This window comes from Paramormyrops kingsleyae, chromosome 6 (genome assembly GCF_048594095.1).
Source record: "Paramormyrops kingsleyae isolate MSU_618 chromosome 6, PKINGS_0.4, whole genome shotgun sequence".
In the NCBI taxonomy this organism is placed as follows: Eukaryota; Metazoa; Chordata; class Actinopteri; order Osteoglossiformes; family Mormyridae; genus Paramormyrops; species Paramormyrops kingsleyae.
In genome coordinates, this window is record NC_132802.1 from 19102887 (window position 1) to 19127748 (window position 24862).

Consider the following 24862-nt stretch of genomic DNA (forward strand, 5'->3'; position numbering starts at 1 on the left):
TTTGACCGTGCATAACCGATTTGTACCTATTTATTTAATGACCCATTCTAATGCCGTTAATACACTAAGTTAATTTTACGTAGTGTTTGTGAGCGAGCTCCCTCAGCTCAGAATGGGATACATGAAAGAACACCAAATCTGCTGAAGTGATCATTGTTACAATTTTAGCAAAGAAGTGTTTTTGTATTTTTCCAAGGAGTTTTTTTTTAAAGATGTACGTATATTTTTGATTAAATGATAATTCTAATAATACGTTTGTGTTTCCTTTATAACAAAAATTGGCTGGTCCCAAAGTCATCGTTTTTATATCATTCCTATGTGGAAAATACCTCCCTCCTTACGAGATCTCGACTAACGATCGAGCGATAATTTGGAACGAAATAGCTCGTAAGGTCGAGAAGTAGCTGTATATAATTCGCTTGTAACATTGTAAATCTTTTCCTGTTCGGTTTGCTTATATATTTCCTGAATACAGTTCATAATAACGTATTTTGCATGCTCTCCTCCTGTCATCATGTGGTTTCCACCGGACACCGCTAATGCAACGCAGACGTGCATTTTCAATTAAATATGGGTTTATATGGTTTGCAAATTATTGAATTCTGTTTTTATTTACATTTTACACAGCGTCCCAATTTTTTGGAAACAGAGTTGTATTTATCTGAGTTGTAACGTTACATATATGCTCAGAAATTAAAACAATTTAATATTACAACATATAAAAATTAAAAATAACACAACAAAAACTAACAAGAATTTCCTAATTTCTCCAAAAAAATACTGATATTTTGTTGGATGGCTAGTTTAATACTGATTAAGTTCTCAAACCTCTCCTCGGGGGTATCCATCCATGTATTTGTTACATTTCACATCCAGCTCATTTAATTCATTAATTCGTTTTAAAAAGTCAATGAGGTACTGATTTATCTGATGTATTTTCTGCAAAAAATAAAATTAAAATGAAAATGATAAAAAGAAAATACAATCTCCACTTTGCCATTTACTTTCCAAAGTATGTGCGCAAAAATCCTGCAAAAATTAAAATTATGATGAAATAGCACCATTTGCATTTTAATTTTCCACTCATGTATGAGTCAGATGTGTAAAATTGAAAAATAAAACGAAAAACCCTTTTTGTCTTTTCATTTTCCAATTTGACTTTTCATTTCCTACTTTGGCTTTTCATTTTCAAGTTCGCTACATGGAAATATATGTTAATCGGAGCGGGGCGGTGGGCGGAGCTACCGATCACTGCTGCGCTTCTCAGTGCGTTTGCCGATTCCTTTCTTCTTGTGTTTCTTGCCCGTGTCGCCCAAACTAATGGCAAAGTCACACGAAGTTAGCTACTTATTTGCAGCTTCCGATTCATTTAGCTTCTTATTCATAGCGTCTTATTTCGGGGCTTAAGTTACTTCCAGCTTCCTTATAGGGGAGTGTTCGCAGCTGCACATGCGGTACAGTTTTTAGTTAAGACATTTTGAAAATACGAAATTAAATATTATGTAGTGCGATATAATGGCAGGTATGCCATTGTAAGGAAACACTGAAATTAGCCTGGGTCAGACTGCCATGTTTTCAGCTAGGTAGCTATCTGGCCTAGGCTAATTGAAACACAATACACCGTCCATATGCGCCTGCATTAAACTTCGCAACAAGCGGTTCCAGTGGAGGTCACGTGTTTCCTGTCGCCAGTAGTATGCAGACCAACCTTCTTGATCCTAACATTTAGGTCCTGGTAGTCAGGGGTGAAGGAGGTGTCTCACAAGGTTCACCGTCACGGGTAAGATCCGGTTCTTGATACGTTGCTGTTTATTTTGCTTGATTGTTATTAAACGGAACACTCGGTAAAGTTTGTAGGCCGGGATAGGTGCCCCCTGCCCTAATGGGCCCTGGAGCGGTTATATCAAAGCAAATGTCTCTTCAGCCACATCACTGGCATTAGTTCATGCCTGGATGCATGCAATAAAAACGTTTAAAACATTTTAAAACCATAAAATCGATACTTGAACGTTAGAATCGATTCTCAAAAATGAAAGATTAACATCGATTGAATCGATATTTCAGCATCGTATCCTTGATAGTGGACACAGGAAGGTACAACTAAGTTGCCACACATTGGGATATAAAACTTTTAATTAGAAAATAAATATTACATGAGATTTTTTCTTAGCCATAAATCGTTCAGTGCCGCCATCACTAAACATTTGTGCAATAAATTGAAAACCTGTAATTTGGTAGGACTATCCTTTAATTATTCTCAAAGGTTTATGTCTGGGGGGAAAGACAATAATATGCAGTAGTCTTTGCGGACAGATAATATAAAATATATTGATCCCAGAGGAAGTTTCTTCACTAAATTTTGAACTGTGACGAGAAACGGTATTGTTTGCCGGGCTGTCCAATGGCGCCTGCGTAAAATTTAGAGATTTCGATTGGGTGGCTTTCATAGGCCAGTTTTATTTATGGGCGTGACCACGCAGTGCCGTCTCTCTTCTCTGGTTCCGCTTGCATTTGGCTTATGAGCCAAGAACGTATTAGAATTATTTTCTTACGGTAATGATTAAACATATCGGTTTAGTCATTCAGAATGATGTCTTTCTGGAATTTTAAGTAACGTTAGTTTTATTATACTACCGCATTTATTTACTACAAAAAATTAATCAACACCCTTCTGACCAATCAGATTCAAGAATTCATCAGCGCTCTGGTATAAAAGTTTTTAAGTGTATTCCGTTGGTCATTATTTACTCACCAAGGGCGCATGTGCAGGAAGCTTTTGCGGCTCTCCCAGGTAATGTGTTTTTTTAAAGCTAGTTAATGGATCTGGACAAAACAGCTAAATAGGACAGTTTGGGATTAAAACGTCTGTATTGTACTTATCCAATTAGTTGAGGCCATTGGTACTTGCAATACGTAACTATAAGTGTTGTTTACGTACGCCGTATTGGAAAAGGAACATTTAAAACCGGCTTCACCGGTCAGACGTCGGGCGAAGGCAATTATTCTTGATGTCTGACATTTGAATGTCTGAATGGTTGAACTTTTTAGATAGTCAGCTAAATACTGATATGTTGGCTAAACTGTGTGACTGAGGGGCAGACTTTGCATCATGCAGACCGCTTTCAGCTTCCAGCAGAGGAAAGATGGCCACCTTTCGCTTCGGCTCTAGCTGCTCCCCACGCGGAATTGCCAGCGTCCCTGAGCAGCACTACGACGTGCTGGAGCACGGTAGGTTATCGTTAGCCCAAGAAACGTACGCACCAATTGATTTTCCCTATAAACCAGGGTTCTTCAACTCTAGACCTCGATTCCAAATCCAGGCCGTGTTTTCAGTTCTCCCAGGTAGTTGTTTAATAATTACTGATTCTGATTGGTCAGAGGCTTCACACCTGACTGACAGTTAAAGGAAGGCTGGAAAACCAACAGTGCTCGGACCTCGAGGACTGTGAGTTGAATAACCCTGCTATAAACCATGCACTAATTCTTTAGATGTTGCCAATAAAGTATATAATTTATTTGCTGCAGAGTTGTGTATGTGCTGTGGTATCGTTGCCTGTTGTCACTCGTGTACATTTTTTAATCTAAAAAAAAACAGGTCCCAGGTCACTACCTGATGTGAAAATGTTTCAAGTGGCCTTATGATGTCCATGAAAGACAAGCTGCATAGTAGTAGACTTTTGTAATGAAAGACTGAATATTTATGCACGCATCTATCAACCTGTTTAGAACCTGGTGTTTGTCATCTTTACCAAAAGCTTCGATAAGATAATTTTTCATGGCCATTTTTTCTGTTTTTTTTTTTTTTCCCCTCATTACACAGGTGAGGAAGATGCTGCAGACCCAAACAGGCTGCTCCAGTGTCCGTATGATAAGAACCACCAGATCCGTGCCAGTCGCTTTCCCTATCACATCATCAAATGTCGTAAGGTTAGTCCTGTATTATCCATTATGGTTTTTCGTCAAGAAATGATTTTAACAGATGGTGTAAGCAGTCTTCTGGAAATGGAGGTTTTTATGCTCTAACGCTTCCTCCCGGTCACCTTGCAGAATCACCCCAAGCTGGCCAGCGAGCTGAAAACGTGTCCCTTCAATGCGAAGCACCTAATTGCCCCACATGAGTTTTCGCACCATATTGCCAACTGTGTGAACAAGCAGGCAGTCAATGCTGATAACTGTAAGGCTATGTTTGATATTTTAAGCCCAAGCTTGTCTGATTGTAGGGGGCGTGTGAATCAGTCTATATTATTGTATTTCGTGTCTAGCTTTCGTATTGCAAACACTTGCTGTTTGTATGTTTGTTTAGCTGGCAGTGCTGAAATGCAGCGAAAGTGGCACGTTCCTGTCAGCACGTGGACAAACCCTGACAATGGGGAGGACTGGGAGAAAGGTGAGTCACGCTGGGGCAGTGGCCTTAACCTCACTGGCCACATGCTGCCCTCCAAGATGTTCCCTACACAGTTAAAGGAACAGTTTGCTTAATGAATACGATGGTTAGGAATTCCAAGTGTTCAGTTGCTGAATGGTGTGGATGTACACTTGCCCTTCTGTTTGGGTTAGGGGTCTGAAATGGGCCAAGTACAGACTGAAAGTGGTCTTTTTTTTTGTGCATGGTAATAATATGCATTTGTGTTCTCACAGAAAGTGAAGAGATGCCTGAAACCCCTTTTATCTGGGGGGTGTCAAACTGTCAACCTGACAGGTTAGTTACCTGGGGGAGCACACTTCACTGGGTTATATACCAGGTTATGTACTTTTCTTTACAAATAATTGATTCTTTCTCCGTAGTACGAGGCCAATTCCAGCTCAATCAGACAAGCCAGTGGGCCTCCGTGCTCCGAGGACTCTGCCCTGGCAGATGTGTGAGTATTTGACTTGTGCACACATGAATTCACTAAACTTTCTGTAAAATCCTTAAACTTTTTTTTTTTTTTCTCTCTCTCATTCCTTTAGAGGCAGTTTTGTGGGCCCCCTGTTCACCTCAGAGGAGAAGCAAAGTGATTCTTTTAATTTTCTTTTAAAGTTTTGCTTTTTAAGCCTTTGCTTTCCAATAATTACAATGCTTTTAATTTCCCCCCCCTTTCACTTAAGCACACGTTTTGAATTTCATCGACACGCATTAAAGTTTCTATAGTAATCTTGTGTCTGGTTCTTTTTACTGCATGAAATCATCCACTGTTATTGGGACTGTTTAGTACTTTCCAGTGTGAATAGCAGCTGGAATTTGATGGGTAGGATTAGGAAAACTGGTACTATTACTTTGGTGGCAAGTATTGGATATAAATAAAGTGTTTCTTTATCTTTATAAAAGCTTAAAAACCTGAATAGGCATTTTCATTTGGTTTCAGCCTCACCATTGAGCTCCAGAACCTAGGGCTGAACACCCATCTCTATAATTGGATCTTTGACATCCTTGCAGGATGCCCATATGTGGTAAATGGCAACAGCTTTACCTCCACCCTACCTCTAAATTGGAGCCCCTTGTGAATGTGCTTTGGGTCCATGCTTCTACTCCTTATTCACACATGACTGTGTCGTCATTCCATCACTACTGGTGCTGATCAGCACTGGTAATGAGGCTGCTTACTGGGATGAGGTTAACTCCTTACATCGTGGTACCAGGAGAACAGCTTCTCCCAAAACATCAGCAAGACTATGGAGATGGTTGTGGTTTTCTGCTCAAAGCAGGTACATGAACCCCAATGTATCAATGATGGAGAGAGTTGGTTGCTTCAGGTTCCTGAGGGGTCAGCATTTCTGCAGACCTGTCCTGGGGTCTGTATCATTAAGTTAGAATTCTTGCTCAGCTGGATAACTTGTCAGATTTAAGGTGCCCCAGCTGAAATGGACTTCATCATGCAGGGTTCCCGCAGGGTCTTAAAAAGTCTAAAATTCAGAAAGTTAAATTCAAGGTCTTAAAATGGCCAGATTTACATCCTAGGTCTTAAATTTAATTTACCCAAGTCTTAAAATTCTTACCTCCGTTCATTCCCAAAAAGCGTTGTCCGGAGAAAATAAAATATTAAATCGCTGTAAAACTAATCCGTTGGTGTTTTCTGGTCTGCACCGGAGTCGGCGTCGTAATAAAACTACAAATCCCATTGCGTGATTACTGCAGCTAGGCAAACAGTTTGAGAAGGGCCTGGCTGCAGAACGTGCACTTTCAGCCACTGCCGTCAGGTGCACGTTCAGCCACAACAGGAAGTGCAGGGGAATCAAGCGCTAACAGTTCTTGAGGCCAATGTGAACGGTATGTTTGTTTTATTATTTGTATTACTGAATGACATAGTTACAAGTTTGTTTCAAGCCATACATTATTGCAATGTAAATGTTTTGATGTAACTTTTTTCTCTGATGACTGGAGTGAATTTTTTCAGTTAAAAGGCAACTACTAGCCAGTTGCCTCACGTTATCTTATCATAAAATAAACACATTTCTACTTTTACAGAGCTTTTCATGGAGTTACCTTGTGAATGTCTTATTTTCCAGCATGTATGTCCTGCCCCGCTCGTCCGCTCCTCCCGTGTGCCACGCCCCCTCATTAACCCCGTGTGGATTCCCCGTGTTTATCAGCTGTTTCCAGTTGTTTTCATTATCGTTGATGGGTCTGGAACGTAACTTCCGCCATAGGCGGGGGATCACTATATATTTTAAGGCTTAAACTATAAAAAAGTTTATGTATATGGTCTTTCTATTTCGCGGATTTTCACCTATGGCTGATGGGTCTGGATCCCCCGCCTATCGCGGAAGTTACGTTCCAGACCCATCAGCGATAGGTGAAAATACGCGATATACACTCACCTAAAGGATTATTAGGAACACCTGTTCAATTTCTCATTAATGCAATTATCTAATCAACCAATCACATGGCACTTGCTTCAATGCATTTAGGGATGTGGTCCTGGTCAAGACAATCTCCTGAACTCCAAACTGAATGTCAGAATGGGAAAGAATGGTGATTTAAGCAATTTTGAGCGTGGCATGGTTGTTGGTGCCAGACAGGCCGGTCTGAGTATTTCACAATCTGCTCAGTTACTGGGATTTTCACGCACAACCATTTCTAGGATTTATAAAGAATGGTGTGCAAAGGGAAAAACATCCAGCATGCGGCAGTCCTGTGGGCGAAAATGCCTTGTTGATGCTAGAGGTCAGAGGAGAATGGGCCGACTGATTCAAGCTGATAGAAGAGCAACTTTGACTGAAATAACCACTCGTTACAACCGAGGTATGCAGCAAAGCATTTGTGAAGCCACAACACGCACAACCTTGAGGCGGATGGGCTACAACAGCAGAAGACCCCACCGGGTACCGCTCATCTCCATTACAAATAGAAAAAAGAGGCTACAATTTGCACGAGCTCACCAAAATTGGACAGTTGAAGTCTGGAAAAATGTTGCCTGGTCTGATGAGTCTCGATTTCTGTTGAGACATTCAAATGGTAGAGTCAGAATTTGGCGTAAACAGAATGAGAACATGGATCCATCATGCCTTGTTACCACTGTGCAGGCTGGTGGTGGTGGTGTAATGGTGTGGGGGATGTTTTCTTGGCACACTTTAGGCCCCTTAGTGCCAATTGGGCATCGTTTAAATGCCACGGCCTACCTGAGCATTGTTTCTGACCATGTCCATCCCTTTATGACCACCTTGTACCCATCCTCTGATGGCTACTTCCAGCAGGATAAAGCACCATGTCACAAAGTTCGAATCATTTCAAATTGGTTTCTTGAACATGACAATGAGTTCACTGTACTAAAATGGCCCCCACAGTCACCAGATCTCAACCCAATAGAGCATCTTTGGGATGTGGTGGAACGGGAGCTTCGTGCCCTGGATGTGCATCCCACAAATCTCCATCAACTGCAAGATGCTATCCTATCAATATGGGCCAACATTTCTAAAGAATGCTTTCAGCACCTTGTTGAATCAATGCCACGTAGAATTAAGGCAGTTCTGAAGGCGAAAGGGGGTCAAACACCGTATTAGTATGGTGTTCCTAATAATCCTTTAGGTGAGTGTAGAAAGACCATATACATAAACTTTTTATAGTTTAAGCCTTAAAATACCACTCCCACATGCTTTAAACACATGTGAACTTATTAAAACGCACTTTGTAAACACATATGATATGTGGATGTTGGGCTAAGGATATGAGTGACATAAAATATGAGAAATTCTGGTAGGCCTATCATTCGAATGTTTCTAGTAATGCATCGTGTTGGTCTTAAATTTTACTCATAATGGTCTTAAAATGTCTTAAAACTGAGGAAAGTCCGGATGTCCCCCAGAACCCTGTGCAGATTCTACAGGTGTACTGTGGAATCCATCCTGACAGGACGCATCACCTCCTGGTACGGCAACTGCTCAGCTCAGGACAACAGAGCTCTGCAGCGGGTGGAGAAATCAGCACAGAAGATCATGGGCACACAGCTCCCTGCGATCCGCGACATCCAGACTACACGCTGTCTCAGGAAGGTGAACTGTATCAGGCGGGACCCCAGCCACCCTGCACTGTCACTTCTCACCCTCCTCCCATCTGGGAAGCGACTACAGTCCATTCAGATGTTCACCTCCAGGTTCAGAGACAGTTTATACCCAACTGCAATCAGACTCATGAACAATCAGTAACCTTGTGTCACCTCCACTGCTACCTGCACATATACTTCTGCCACTGTCTCTATTTATTCCTGGGATTCTGGTCTTATTTATTTATTTATTTACTCATTGTCTTGTCTGTCCATCTTGTCTATGTTCACTGTCTGCAGGAGCACATGCAAGCAGGCATTTCATTGTACGTGGTACTCGTACTTGTACACATGACAATGATATGCACTATATTTGATGTGTCTTTACAAAACTGAGACACAGAGGCAAGAGAAGGCTTCCAATACAGCACTACAGTACTTGATCGATCAAGGGAGGCTCATATACCATCAACTTCAATATTTCTTCTTGGACTCCTCGATATTTTTCTCTGTCCTCTTTCGTCCCTCAGGCTGTTTCTCAAGGTGAGGTTTGTCTCCTTACCATATACCTGCTCAGAATTGCCCTGGTTCCTGGCTAGGGAGCCCCTAACGCCCCCCAGATCTCATCATATCAGGTTCATACTCCACCTGTCGCTAAGCATTATTAGGGGAGGTAGCCTGTAATAACACATGCTGTAGTAACTCGACAAAGTGTCAAAGAAGACATCCATCTTTATTGTTTATTACATAATGCACAGTATCACATTTTCATCATTAAAAAGTGCAACTCCTGCATTTTGTAATAACTACAGCAATATGTAATAATTTATAACAAAATGTTGGAAAATTTATTACATATTGCATTCTATTGCAAAATGCGACGTACTGTTACAAAATGCAGGTGTTATTACATAACGAAGTGAAAATTTGTTACATTTTGTCAAGTTATTACATAATGCTATATTCTTACATAACACATTGTTACAAGGCCTCCTGTCCTCAGCCACATATCTTTCTCACATTCTTGCTTCAGACAATCATCTATTCTTATCTGTAATTCTTAGTCAATTTAATACACATGCATAATTTTAACTGTTGATTACAATATTCTTATTATAGGATGAATTAACAGGATTAATACTGATTAAGGTCTTAATCTGTAACTTTAAAAATCACTTCCACCTAATTCTCTAATTCTCTGCAGAGAATAATGGTGGTAAACTACAGTTAAAACTGAAACCGTCTGTACTCAGTGTTGCCAGGTCCAGGAAAAATCAGTATTTTGCATGCAGATCATATGCAAATGTTCAACATTTTAAAACCACAGTTAATGACGTAGATGGACGAAATCTCTTTTCCCTGGGCTGCCAACTTTAGTCAGCTGGGTGGAGTGAGTCAAGTCTGCACATTCATTTACATGTATGTAACAGTTTTATTACCTTGTCAATAGTCTGTAGGGTCTGCAAACTACCATAACGCTTCTGATGTAGCTAATTTTGGGTTTTAATGGAATAAAATAGATTTTCCGTAAAATGATCCAGTATTACTCAGGATTAGGAACGGCTTGTATTCATTATAATTAATTTCTCTTACAGTCCAATGCCGCGGAACATTATGAAAGCAGTCCAAAAACCCGCAACCCGCAACATCCTAATATGAACTCGCAACTGTATTCGGACCTGGCAACTCTGTCTGTACTAAAGGCTGTACGTCTGACCTAATTGCAATTCATTTACTGACTGGCAGGTGGCAGCATTGACAAATAAGTCTATGTAAAAACTGCACTTGCAGTCAGTAGTGCTGTTGCATCACATTTCCAGGCGGGGGGTTTGGATCCTGGTTCCAGGATGTGTGTGAAGTTTGCATATTCTCCTCTATCTTTTGCGGGTTTCCTTCTGGTACTTATGAGAGGTGAAATTAACATACTTCCATACATAAAGTGCTAAAAAAAGAACTGGTGTAACTAAGTAAAAAAAAAACGGGGAAAATGAATGTCAGCAAATCAACAAAAAAGGAAATAAGACTACTGTCCTTGAGGCAGCCAAACTGAAATTAACTGCCTCATTGCCTCATTAACTGCCTCATTGCCTCTCATCGCCCCACCCTCTTGCAAGTCCCACCATGGCAGAGTTACAAGCAATTAAAGAAACAAAAGACAATCTTCCCAAACTATACAAGCAATAATAACCTATACAAAGGTACAGAGGACACCTAATTAAGCATGTAAAAATAAGGAGAAAGAATGACACAAAACCTTGCAACCATGACATAAATGCTATCCTAATTATCAATAATCTACCCGCAAAGCCGAAAGTTGTGTTTGGTACCATGGATGGTGCCATGTCAGACAAAGTGTGCCATTGGCTGGTTTATAACACTGTCTGTAGTCACTGCTATTAGTTTTTAATTTCCTCGACATTGAAAGTGAGTTAGACTACTGGTTACAAAGATCCATCATCACTAAGGTTCATGGTAATTCATGGAGCCGGATTTACACCAAAACTAACCGCGGACACTCCAAATGCAAGTGTTCATCTATAATGCCATGTATCTATATGTACAATAAAATGTGTTTATTGTAAAAATTCTGCCTTTACAAGCTGGCATAGGACGCTGTTTTGGTTCATTAGATAAACATTCTACTAAACTAAAGTTCCAGGATTCAAACCTGGATTGGGACCAGCATAGCAGCCTAGAGGACTTAGCTGACTGGACATTCTCTGAACAAACATAGCTAGGCAAGCACTAGGGCTAGAGCAGGGGTGTCAAACTGCAGCCCTGGGGGGGCGGAGCCCTGTGTAGCTTAGTTCTTTCCCTGTTCCACCACAAATGATTCAGCTCAACAGCTATGTGGTAATTAGCCCAAGAAGTTGAATCAGGTGTGTTAAACGAGGGGAGACCCAAAAATGTGCAGGGCTCTGACCCCCCAGGACTGGAGTTCGACACCTGTGGGCTAGAACATGCAGGTAAGTGCTTGGGCAGAGGCTCGATGACCGAACCCAGGTTATAAGCAGCAACGGGCTGAAATATACAGAGGGAACTGGTCATGGGTTGCAGGAGTGCTACCAGAAACTGGTTAGGCTGCTTTGGGGTGAATGGAAGAACTGCTCCACTCTGCCCTCTGCTGGTCAGTTGGCTTGAGGCACGACAATCGTAATAGCTATGTCTATAAACAAGTAAACCCGGACCTTAGCTAGTATACAGGAGCAAGAGCTGGATAGCTTATGGCAAAACAAGCAAGCTGTTACTCTTTCCATAGTAGTAATATTCTTTGTTGTTTGGGTAACACTTTACTTAAGGCCATGTGTTATGCGCCGTTGCAAGCTCAGCACCGCCCACAGACCTCGTCGTCGGCAGCGCGCCCTCCATTCGACCTTTGTTACGCCTCCCCGCCCAGACCCCGCCCATGACTCGCCGTATGCACCCTCCGTCACTTCCGTCCCCCCGAAGTGAAAAGCCGACAGCGGGGGAGCTCTGCTCATTTTTCTTGTTATTGTTGGTTTACTTTTCTTTGATTTATTGTGTATGACGGTTTTTGGTTATTGGTTTCTGATTTTTCGCCTTGACCCTCTCTGTACTTTCGCTTTTGTTTATTTGCTTTTTTCTTCGCGCGTTGTGTGTGTGTGTGTGTGTGTGTGTGTGTGTGTGTGTGTGTGTGTGTGTGTGTGTGTGTGTGTGTGTGTGTGTGTGTGTGTGTGTGTGAGGTGCATAGGGAGTGATTGCCATTTTTGTTTGCGAGTTTTTGTTGTTGTTTAGTTAGGAAGTTAGGCGTAGTATTTGTCGTTTTGTTCTTTGATTTCTTTGCACTTAGATAAGTTAGATTTAGGTTGCGTTCGGAAGCTGGGGTTTTGGCTATAATCACTCCTGAGTCCTTCTGCACCGGGTTTATTTGTTCTGTGCCCGTGGCCTGTAAATAAAAAACAGAAACATATTTTTAAAAACACCCCTTTGTCTACGTGTGGTCCCTTGTCCACCACACCCTGTTATTCCCTTATTCCACTTCCCCTTTCACTCTGTTACGCCCCAACCCTAGACTGGGGCTCGTAACACATGATTTTAGTAATTTATAAATACATTAATCACAAATAATAATGCATTCATAAAGCGTTAAACATCAGTATAGGTGCTGTATTTATGAAAAGGCATAACACTTTATAGTCGTGTATTGTGCATTATAAATTCTTTATGAAGCTCTCACCTATAATGCATTATAGATACCTTATAAACACTATAACGTGATATGCCTTTTTTATAAATATTTATAGTCATGTTTATGCTATATGAATGCATTATAATGTATTATGAATGTGTTTATAAATTACTAAAAACATGGCCTTAAAGAAAGTGTTACAGATGTATTGCTTCTTACAACTTGTTTGTTTTATTAAATAGCAGTTGGGTCTGTTAAATTGTACAGCACTTTGGATTAACTATTGCTGTGTTTAAATGTGCTATATAAATAAACTTGACTTGACATTAATGAAATCCTGGGGAGAAGTATATCTGTGACTGTATTTAGATTTGGTAACCAAATTTGCAATAGGGTCCTTTTTATCTTGTGAGTCTAGTGAACAGTTATCCTGTGGAAAACTGCATGAATAAAAGGAACAGAATTGAAACAGAACAATGAGGAAGTCAACAGGCCATGTTTGGTGAGTATTTCCTCAGTCGCATTGCTGTGCCCCCCCAAACAGCAGCTCTTGTTAGTATCTTGGTTTTTGCTCTGAGAGAATCTTTCTTTTCCCATCAGGAAAACTCAAAGAGAACTAAAAAATGTTTTATGATTCAGTACTTCCAAAGCCCACGCATGCAAAAAAATCCCTTATGATTCCAGAAAAAAAGAGAATGAGATTCCTCTCTCTGGTTTTACGTCAGATTGGCAACTGGAACCATCATGAATTTGTACAGATGATTATTGTTTAACTCAAGGGTTCCTCTGTGTATCTGTGCCCCGAAGCTGGTCCAGAGTCCTCCTGTATTGAATAGCACTGTTGTCCCAGACGTTTCTTGTCAGGAAGGAACATACAACAGCGGGTTCCTCTTCCCTCTCTGACACTTTCTGTTTCACACAGTCTTTGAAGATGACAACATTTTAGGTCCAGGTTCATAAAAGACCAAAGCAGATAACAAACCATCTGAGGAATACTATTCCCACTTTTAACAAATGCATTTTTATATCACACAATCCAAAAAATGACCAAATATAGCAACCCGAATTATTAGGGAAATATATTGGAGACAGATATTATTAATCATTAAAATTATTTTGTTTTGGCATATGTTTTATACTACAACTTCCTACTCCAGCGGGAAGCAGTAAGACCCTCTGTAATTGTTTGCTGACGAGCCGTGTGCTCTTTAGCCCATGTGCCGTCAGCTGATATGGATATACTGTCTGACATATAAAACCCATCACTCAGCAGAGAATGCCTGTTGCTGTTTCTTTCATGTTCCACGGTCCATGTGGATCGAGCTTCCGTGGCATCCCAGCATCCTTTGCCTGAAGTTCGCCACCGGGTCTGCACCTACGGAGTCATTTAACACCCATGCTAAATATTAGTGGGGGGGGGGGGGCTTGTTTGAAAATAGCAGAGCACTCTCTGTCCCACGAGGTATGTACACAATGGAGGACACAATCCCATGGCAGAAGACTTGGCATGCTGCAAGAAAGCTGCCCCCCCAATACAGGCCAGCCTCTGCATTCCGCTTTTTCAGTGGTATTACGCAATATGTTTGGCTTTGGAGTATGTATGGATATACCAGTGTCTCCATTTTACTCGCTTAACTCTATTTATCACATCTCAGATTTAATATAATGTGAATCAAAATTAGCTACATGGTTGGGCTGTGAATTTGTGGATTTGTTCTGGATCGTTCTTGTCCCTGCTACAGGCCTGCTTTCCCTGAGGACATGGCTCAGCTTTGGCCCAGATTCAAGGCTTCACCGCAAGCAGAACCCGATCTTTGTGTGTGTGTGTGTGTGTGTGTTTTATTGGTTGAATTCCCATGTTCTTGCAACTGTAGGTTTTGCAGTATACGACACTTTTTCGCCCCTGGAGTTGGCTGGGTAATCAGCTGTTACTCTTTTCAGAAAGTAAGGAGTCAGTGGAATGATCATGCTGGAAATATCTTCAGTGCCACATCTTGACGGAGACACATTATTTTTCTAGGGACCAATTCTGGATATTCTGCCAATGTGTGAATCCAATTGCACCCCTGATATTACTGACACAGAGCTTTATAATTGATGGGTCAGAATTGCTTCCTTCAAGATGAGTGTTCTACTGCTATTATTCATATCAGGCCCCTCCCAGAATTGTGTGAGGTATTTTATCAGCAGGTTTAATGATAATAGATATTTTTTTGATCCCGTGGGGAAATTCTCTCTGTGCATCCCCCACCTAGCTCTCAGTAGGTGAGAGTAAGCTGGCCACGATGTTTGTGAGCGTGGAGTCATTTGCGAAGGTGGACTCCAACTTCAGAAGAGAAAAAAATGCACATACCAAAATTGCTTTGTTTCTTATACTAAAAAAACAACTGCAAGAACTGAACATATGCAATGAATTTCCATGGACTTGTAAAACTTGTACTTCCACTGTAGTCTTTGTATAAGTGAGGTAGGACACCCAGCTGTGATGCAACTGACTACCATGTACTGGCAAGTGGTCATATGCGGGTAAAAACACAGATTACTTCTCTCTGCCAGGCTGGTCATCCTAGCAGCTTTGAGACAATGCATCACCAGACTGTAGCCATTTCCAATGCCTCATAGCTGCTGACTTAAAGTCAATGTATGGGGGTTTCTGTGTTTACATAAGGTATGTGTGTGTGTGCGTGTGTGTGTGTGTGTGTGTGCATGTGTGTGTGTATGTTATTATACATTAATGTCAGATATTACTTGATTATGTGATTATAATGTTTGCTATCATATGATGTTTGTTGTTAATGTATACTGCAGCTGTTAAAGTATGTTAGGATGTTAAGGTATACTTACATGCTGCTTATGAATGTTCTATGAATGCTAAAGGACTTTGTAACCAAAAAGGACTTTATAACCAAAGTCATTAAAAATCTATAATTCCTCCTGAACCTTTGATAGCCATAGAAATTATGTTTACATAGTGCACTTAGAACAGGTGCGATATCTTTTTTAACTTTTTTAAAGGCAAACATAAATATAGACTGCAACAAGCTACGCAATGCGGTACAGCGAATTATTATTTTCGTGCTCAGGCCCAGCAATGTTTAGACAGTTGACCTTGGTCAATGCGTAGCTATTGATCACTTACCTTCATACCCTTGTCACTGTTACTGTAAATGACACTTGCAGAAGCAGAAACACTTGGTACAGAAAAGTGTCAGGAATGCAGGACTCAGTCGGCATTACCCTGTTTCCTGGGCCTAGGCCAAACCCTCTGTTATTTCTAGAGCAGTCCGTCAACACTTGGCAAATGCTGACCCAAAAGACATAGTGGTGCTTACCTCCCCACGGTATTGGGCAATTTCCTCTCTGTTCACCAGCTGAGCCAAGCTATCCCTGGGTTGTCCGGCTCCCCCTATGATCTTAATATAACTTCCATAATGATATTTCATTAGTGTCAACTTTCTCATTGACCTCTGCAGACTACAGTTTTCCCCCTTAGAAAGTTTAAGTTTTCCTCTATTGATCTGAATATTTATTTGCTTAATGCATCCATTCTGTTGTCTTGGCATTGCCATGGATCAATCTGTACGCAGTATCTTTTTCTTTAATTACTCATTGCTTTAAGGTAGCAAAGCCAGGGTAAGGCTTAGTGGTGTCTGGCTGCTTTGTGAAGGGCATAGACTAATGTCACCCACCATGATGTGCATGATAACATTAATATACTGTATAAGGGGCACTACAAAGGAAATTTTGAATCACAACTGTACGGAGTCGACCTAAACCCACAATTTCTGTACAACTTTCACTGGGCACACTCCAACCTCCCAGCACTGATTACAGCACCTGCTGCTCCATGACAGCTCTTAGTCACTCTACCCCAGCTTGCACCGAGCTGGACACTTCAGCTCATTAGAACACCAGTGAATGTCATGTTCATCGCCTCCAAAATTATTCATTTCACGCCCCCTCTGGCCCCCATGCACTCGATTTCAGTTGGATCTGTATCTGGTGCTAGCAAGCTGAGCCATCCGGGGATCTGCAGCGCTCTACCCCCCGAGGTTCATCAAAGTTTATGCCTTTTCTATACTGCCTGCTTAGTCGTTTAATGTTGGAATTAATGTTATCTCATCAATGACTTCCTGTAGTTCCTCTTTATGCTTTTTTTGCATAAAAGCCAATTAATGATTTTGAATGTAAATACAGTGAAACTGCAGCCAAACAGTCATACTTGTCGCTATGTAATATTAATGCACTCTTATAGGCTGTATAGTCAGACATTTGCACAAGACATCTTGACATGTATGTATACATGTGTGTGTGTGTGTGTGTGTGTGTGTGTGTGGATTAGGTTTATATTACTTTGTGGGGTCCAGATGTTGTTGGGACCATTTTTCGGGTCTCTACAAAGATCTGTGAATGTAATCAAAAAAATAAATATGCCAAGTCATATTTATTGGTTACTTATGGTTAAGGTTAGGGCTGGGTAGGGCCTAACTTGGTGAAACTTCATCCTTGTTCTGGATAAGATGCCTGTTTTGCTGATAATTTGATCACATTTGTTCCTCAGTATCCCCCCTTCCACCCCAGTGTGCCCTGCTGTGTCTGATCAGTGATGCCTAACCTTCACCAGGACAAGAATATGACTTCAGGTTAATGACACGACCCATTTGCCTGAATGCTTTCCTCACTGATTTTGCATAATGTAATATTTTATTTCAAGATGCACCTTCGAGGCCCTGCGCCTGTTTACCACGTTTGTACATGTTTGTGTGGCACTAGACACCCTGGAAATCATTACATCACAACATTTCAGGTACACGTATGTTTATTTTAAAATGTAATTTTCTGCATATATACCATGTGTGCCACATAACCACATATGAATACATTTTATTCTTATTGATTTACTGACAAGATATTGTCTTAAAAATACTTTTGCAAAAATAGTGATATATTTTAATGCAGTATTTGAGTTCAGTTTTATTCACTGGTAAGCCTCAAGATATTAACCTGACAATGTGGATATGGAAGAAAAATACCCTAAAAAATGCAGGTTTTGCCATAACACTATTGAAATAAAGTATATTTGCATGTGTGCTTACCTATTTATGTGTACATTTCTTGATATATATACACACACAACAGACCTATACTAAAGATAATAATAAAAGTACTATCTGTTAAAATGCTGTACAAAGTGCTCATAGCTGCTCGTGGTTCTGTCACATACAACATCGACATCACTGAAAGTTCTGGAAAAAAAAAAAAACTATCTAGTGAGAATATTTTTCAATATTCTCCATAAGGCATCATTTGTAAGATGTAACAATAATTGACAAACAGTAGAATATTCCTATTTTAAAAATGATCATGGGGGAATCCAAGATTTTCACTGGCCTCCAAAAGATGTCATAAATAACATGTTCAGCTAGTTTCTGTAAAGCACCGTCACCCAAACCGTTTTATAGTGTGTAGGGTCATGAACCCTGGGTATGCAACATACAAAGACCTGAATACCCTGGAGACTAAATTAAGGCTTTGTATTATGCTAAGGCCTAAATCCCACAAAGTAATCTGCCACAGTTTTTGATTTTTCTTACCAGCTGGGAGAATAACTTGCAGGATAAAGCACATTTTGACTCAGGCATATGTAAAAGGTTTATGGAAATAAAAGACCCTCGACTTGTTTGCATAAACATCAAAAAGAAAAAATCACCTGATGCTAGTTTAACAAATTCCCCTTTTATATGAACTGGTAGTGCCAATGGCAGGGTCAGTGGTTGATATCAGAGTTGGGGTCATTCCGGAATGCATTTTTCAATTCCAATCCAAATCAGGATAGGGAACTGGAGTTGGAATTTAAATCTCCCTGAAATTTGAATTCAATTCCAGTTCTGTTCCCCATAGTTTTTTTTTCCCCCAATCCCAGTTCCAGTTGCATTTCCTGATTTGGATTGGAATTGACAAATGCATTCCGGAATGACCCCAACCCTGCTAGATATCCTGTGCCCCCTGGCAAAAGCTCACTGTGGTATAGCCCAAGGCCCCCGTCCATGTCTGGGAACCAGGAATCATTCAGGGTTTTGCTCCTGGCCAGGGGGGTTCTTATCATTCAGATTCAACTTTAATACTGTTGATAATGGACATACCAGCAGATGGTTCTCTCCGGCCATTTTGACCTGCGCATGTATTATGCAAATGAGCACCTGTTACCTATTTTGTCACTTCACCAGAAGAACCATACTTCGTACTGGCAGTGCTCGTCTTTTCACGGCTGTAGTCATAATATAAAACACAAACTGACCAAACAACTGTGCTTCAAAAGTTTGAAATGGTCATCACATAGTTAGATCTCCACCAAGATCTGCAGTAGAAATCCAGAGGACAACATATAAGTAAGAACGTGTCGCCATCCCCTTTGGGGTTTCGAGTGGGTGAGTAGAAGCTGGATTCCTCATCAATCGGCTAACGTGGTCCAAAGAGACAGGGTATTCCAGACAAACATGGCTATGGCCAGAGAAAAATCTAGATTCTTCCAAATTGGTTTACCTATCCAGTGCTTTTATTTCTGCTTCTGTTCAGTGCCACTAAAGGTGGGGAGTGGTATTCCATTACCCCTTCACTGCCTCAGAAAGGCAACGTGTCCATAAAGATTCTGTCCAGTATTGGAGGTGGAGGGACCAGATCCTCCAGTTTCAGGTAAAAGATGCGCTGGAGACCCTGCGTGCCCAGAGTCCGCAGCTCCGGCAGCTTGCTCAGCAGCCGGGACAGGTAGTTCGGCCGACTCGACTCGGTGCAGCTGCCGCTAACGTGGTCCTTAAGGCAAGAAATCAGGCGACTTTGGAACTCCTCCACGCGCTTAGGCTCCTTGAGGCCGTGGCGATCTGAAAGCGATGAGAGAAGTGAGGGTTTAAACCACAAAGAGGAGCATTGAGGTGGGGGAGGGGTTAATGTGGGAGGCCCTTTTGCTTTTGGTGTTACAGAGCAACACTGTCATCATTGCAAAAAGTGCTGTGCTGTAATCAGATTTTACCTTGATAGATGGGTATCCAAGCAACGTACAACTAGCAGTAATTTAGAAAATAATATCGAGTTGCTCTTGCCCTAGGTAGTTATTTAATATTCAACTGTGACAGCTTGATCAGGCAATGTTGCCTTAAAAGTTCAGGCCACGTGTATATTGAATCTGAGTCCAGTCCTACCTATTATGATGACAAGGGCAGCGAGGCAAGAGAACGAGGCCACATCCAGGTTCATGCGGTGAAGACTCTGCGAAAAGTCTATGATGGAGTCAATCCAGTCTCCAAAGCCTCTTACACACTGCATCCGGTGAAGAACCACACCGTTACAGAAGATCAGCTTGTCCTTCTCAGGGATCGATCTACAGAGAGGAAAAAAAAACACAAATTAATTTCAAGGGCCACCATCACCAACGAGAATAATTGTAGATCTTTTTATGTCTTAAGTTGAAAGAAAATATTTCATGTCTTCAATTAAGCATCAGGAACCTTATAATAAGAAGATGAAGTATAAGTATTAGTCAGTTATGATGTATAAATGCATTTTAAAATGTAACGTTTAACTTTTCCATAGTTTAACCAGGACTAATGATGTCGTTGAATATAGGTTTCATTAAAAGTGAGCTCTCATGTCCAATGAGCTGTATTGCACATATTTCTGTTCATTTGTTGTTTATCGGATGAACATACAAAGCAGTGCTAGTTTGGAGCATTTGTGAGGTCGCACCTATATGCTAGACGGAGTATGAAGAGTTCCACAAAAGCAGAGTCCAGGAGAAGCTGCTGGTCTTCGGGGCAGAAGGCAGTGAAGCCTGGTATCGTCTCCGCCCATTTGCGAATCACGTCCATAGAGTCCGTTAGCAGGTCATACAGCTGCTGAATGTCGCTGGCATCCTCCTTTTCTGAGAGATTGGCAATGGTCTCTTTGTACTGGTAATCGGTCAACAAAAAATAAAATTAAGTCTGATATTCTTCAACAATTAGTTTTAAATTAAGTTACTTCTAATAACTCTAGATCTTAGCCATCACGACCTAACTGCATCAGCACAAGCATGCATCTCACCTTGGAGTAGTCTAGCTTCCCAGTGGCAGGATCAGAGTCATTGTGCGCCTTGACAAGGGAGGCAATGATATTGACTGTAGGAGCTGCTGATGAACTGTCATTGACGTTCTTCGGTTTGGAGGGAAGGCGACCCCTACGTCCTTTCAAACTGTCTGTTCGGACCACTGTAGAGAAGAGGTGCAATAATGGGGGAAAATGGAAAACATTGAGCATCCCTGAGAGTGCCTAAAAGTGCCTTAAGCCATATTGGGTCAGGTCAGGTTGAGGAGCGTGCACTGTTAATATCAAAGTCAAAAAACTAACTCAGAATACAAAATCTGTACCTTCTTTCACCATGCCTACAGCCAGGCACTTCTGGAAACGGCAGAACTGACAGCGATTCCGTCGCCGTTTGTCCACAGGGCAGTCCTTGTTGGCAAGGCACACATATTTGGCATTTTTCTGTACTGTGCGCTAAAAACAAAGAGGAGGGGTTTGATCTACCATTGGCTGTTTCTGCCTTATTCAACGATAAAATGGTAATATTGCCAAAACGTTGCACCACACAGAAGCCTCAAAAGATATTTTGTGGGTGAACTGCAAAAATTCCTTCAAATGTGTTTCATATACCAACATTCAGTATGGTATCAAATACATTTGAGAAGAAATAAGTGACTTTTTGAGAATATCTATGAAAAAGAGATCTTGAAAAAGGAAGTCAGACTTCTTACCTTAAAAAATCCCTTGCAGCCTTCACAAGTGCGCACTCCATAATGCTGGCAGGATGCACTGTCTCCACACACAGCACAACGGCCCTCATTCCCACTGGGGCTGCGCACTTTCGGGGATACAGGCTCCTCCATCAGAGCAGAGCCATCCAGGGAACCTGGACCCATGGGAGCGAAGGGCAGGGCCGAGGCGTGCTGCTGAGGATGGGAGAATGGCTCCCGGTCCGTTAGAGAAGGCTGCTGCTGGCCCACAGGGGATGGCTGCTCCACCGGAGGACTGAACGTGAAGAACGATGGTGGCTGGGTCAGCGTCGTCTTGTCAGGCACCCAACAGGCAGCACCAGGGGAGTAAGAACTAAAAGGAGAATCCCAGGCCGACACCGGCTGGCTCTGGAAGCTGGGAGTGGAAGGAGAGGGTGCGGAGGCAGGGCTGCCATAGTAATCTGAACCACAGGAGGAGTGAGTCTCATCCAGGTAACTCAGGGAAAATGTGCCAGGGTAGCAGCCATAGACCTGGAAGTCATCCATCTTGAATGGTGATGGCTGACTAGCGGTAACATTAGTGGAAGCCACGGGGGAGGAAATTTGGCATGGGTAGGCATCAAATTCGCCCGCGTAGCTGCCCACCAAGGAGTTAATGCTTGGCAAGGAGGGTGTGGAAGGTTGATCCTGCTGGCCACCTATGTCCATGGCCAGCTTGGCAGTGATGTCGGTACTCAGGAATTCAGAGATGTAGTAGTTGTTCTCATAGGGCAGAGTTCCATACTGAGCTTCAACACAGGTCATTTCTACAAAATAAGTAGAAGTTTTTTGTTTTTATTTACACATTTTTTTACACAAGAAAGAACACTCCCCGCTACCAACAACATTTCCCATCACCGCGATGAAATGCAAGGAAATCGAGGATCAGCACTGCACCATACATTAAAGGCTCCAGAAAGAACCTCCCGCAGACGTCTGCTGCATCAGCCGCTTCAGCACTCTGGCCAAAACTCCGTGCTTCACCTAATATGACCCAATCAAAATCCTTATCTCATCCATGACCGAGCCAAAAATTTATTTTTGATTCTCAGACGTGTTATAAGAGCAGTCTTCTGTAAAACTGTTCAATTATTTAACAAACTGTACGCTTGATTCAAGAGTTAATGTTGGTCACATTATTTTGTTTCAGAGCAATCTAATTAACCACTGAACTTAAAACCGCAAAACTGCAAAAGTAGACATTTCAATAAATCACTAAAATTATCTGCCGTTTTCTTTACTAAATTTCATAATTGTGGATATGAATTTCAAATTTGCGCACACCATAAGCATAGCTAAATATAAAGCTTCCCCTTTAAAAAACTGAAGATGCAGGTGATATGACTTCAGAAATGCATGCATGTTTGAATTTTAAGCGGATCTTCAATCGTAAATACACTAGAGTTAAGGACCCCTTACCATGAATGCATGATCACATAAGTAACTAAGAACTAAGGCTCAAGATTCAAAATTTTCTCCTCAAGATTTTCTCTCCCCTTTTATTACATCGGCAGATGATTGCCCCAAAAGCATGTCCCTTGCAACTGCTCTACATACCCAGGTTAAAACCCCATGCCTAGAAGTCAAATTAAAGGACAAAATTACTCGGCAACACCCTTATCTAGAGATCCCGAGAAATTTTACTTTCACCTCACCTACACGACTTAATTGTTTCCCATTTTCCTCAAAGCGCACACAATCCAAAATCCGAACGCCTACCCTTTCAGTTACCAATACTACAGAAGCTATTTTAAACCTGAATCTGATCATCCACACCAGTTCTGAACACAACCCAAAGATAAAAATAACAGTGACCTAGGAAGGTGGTGCGAATATAATGACCTACTATGTGACACGAGAAATTCTCTGGGCGCATTCCATGAAGCTCAGTAACCGAGGGACCTGCAGATCTTCCCACTGCAGATCCATGTGCGATCTGAGGTCAAATGTTAGCGTTCCAAATTTCTCCAGTGCACGTTCATTTCAATTAAATAGTTCAATTGCAAATTTAAAACTTAACGTGATTTTATAATACTGGATATAAGTGTGTAATTTATTTCGCTACTTAATACGTATTTTAAAAATGAAATATTCGGATGCATCACTCATAAAAGTTGACAACTCTCTCATTAAAGAAACGAATTTTGCGTTGCTTCCAAAGCGCTGGAAGTTATTAGCACGTTTTATCGTGCACACTACAATCCGCGAGGCACTGCAACCATTAACGTGAAGGGGAGCGAACAGACTGACAGTTCGACGCTGGTCTGAGGTGGAAAACTAAAGCTGAGTTTACTAAAGTAAGAGCGATTCATTGATTGTTTGACTTAGAACAACGTAAACAAGTTTGGATTTCTACGTTGCTTGGGATTCATCCATCCAAAATGTAACAAAGCTATCACTTGTCAAAAGAAGACGTACATATTATTAGAACTCGGTAAAGGGAAATCGTTTTCATGGTGACAGTGACAGTTCGTAATTTTCAATGGTCCGACTCAGAATTATGTTTTTGGTTATTCAACTCGGTAACAAACTTGCTAAAGTCAATTGTAAGTTGTGTGAGCCTCCCACTTGTAAGCTATACATATTCAAACTGGAGATTCATTCACTCTGATGCGGCGTGCATGGAAAGTTAAATGACATAAACATCGTTTAAAAGTACGGTAAAAATCGACAATTTGCAGAACATATACTGATAACCCATACTATTATTATATCATTTCACTTTTCCTTTGAAAACATTGCGATTCATATATATATATATATATATGACATCGCATTTACAGATTGCTAGCATGAATGATTGCAGCAGCTAGTTACACATGGAAACGCTGTCGAAGTTACCCACCTGCTTTATTCTCTTAGAACGGATTTTAAGCCATATGTCTGTATTCCAAATAACAAAGAATCTATGCGATCGTCGGCAAACTCCTTCACGCAACCTGTTTAGTGGCGCCCAGTACAGTGCTTCATGACAATTTATAGTCAATTTATTTTTCCCGTGACGTCAGGTGTTCCACGAGCCATAGATGGCAGTGCCGGGGCGGAGAAGTTTCCAGTGGCGAGCCAATGGGGTCGCTCTCAGTCAGAAGTCCTCGTGGCTGACGCAAACGTGGGATTCCATTGACGTAAGAGAACGGTCGATAGACTGTTCTAAAATTAGCCTCCCGACTACTAGTATTAGGCTGCAACAAATCAGTTAAAAATAGGTTCACATTGAAACTAACAGAAATATATTTTTTAAATTATCAGTCCTCACGTGCAGAGTTCGTAACTTGTTTCTTAGTAATACAAAATATGTTTAATTACAAAGGTAGCTCAAAGTACAGTACTTGAACTAAACCACGAAAGTTTCGTCCAAAGTAGGAACAGGATACATCCTTTCAATACTGATAAAGGTTAACTACCCAATAATAAATGCAAGTGGAAATGCAAGAAACTAAGAATCCACA

The 24862-nt window shown here is 41.2% G+C and overlaps 2 protein-coding genes across 6 annotated transcripts; one reads left to right on the forward strand and one right to left on the reverse strand.

Moving 5' to 3' along the window:
* The first annotated feature begins 1151 nt into the window (after nucleotides 1-1151).
* gtsf1 (gametocyte specific factor 1) lies at nucleotides 1152-5134 on the forward strand. Of its 5 annotated transcripts, none has more exons than XM_023804995.2 (8): nucleotides 1152-1780; nucleotides 3127-3228; nucleotides 3821-3927; nucleotides 4048-4174; nucleotides 4304-4387; nucleotides 4639-4699; nucleotides 4786-4859; nucleotides 4951-5134. In XM_023804995.2, coding segments are annotated over exons 2-8 (540 nt in total). In that variant the 5' UTR covers nucleotides 1152-1780; nucleotides 3127-3143; the 3' UTR covers nucleotides 4953-5134. The 5 variants fall into 5 exon arrangements, with proteins under 5 accessions (XP_023660763.1, XP_023660761.1, XP_023660762.1 ...); XM_023804993.2 differs by having other exon boundaries at nucleotides 1177-1780; nucleotides 3116-3228; XM_023804994.2 differs by lacking the exon at nucleotides 1152-1780 and adding an exon at nucleotides 1828-2791.
* A 12276-nt stretch (nucleotides 5135-17410) lies between these two features.
* Nucleotides 17411-24364, reverse strand: nr4a1 (nuclear receptor subfamily 4, group A, member 1). Its single transcript, XM_023805142.2, has 7 exons — nucleotides 24259-24364; nucleotides 21396-22180; nucleotides 21009-21138; nucleotides 20686-20849; nucleotides 20350-20552; nucleotides 19806-19984; nucleotides 17411-19487 (listed from the first exon to the last, which is right to left on the reverse strand). Exons 2-7 carry the CDS (start codon nucleotides 22176-22178, stop codon nucleotides 19231-19233), a joined length of 1716 nt encoding a protein of 571 aa, XP_023660910.1. The 5' UTR covers nucleotides 22179-22180; nucleotides 24259-24364; the 3' UTR covers nucleotides 17411-19230.
* Between the last annotated feature and the right edge of the window lie 498 nt (nucleotides 24365-24862).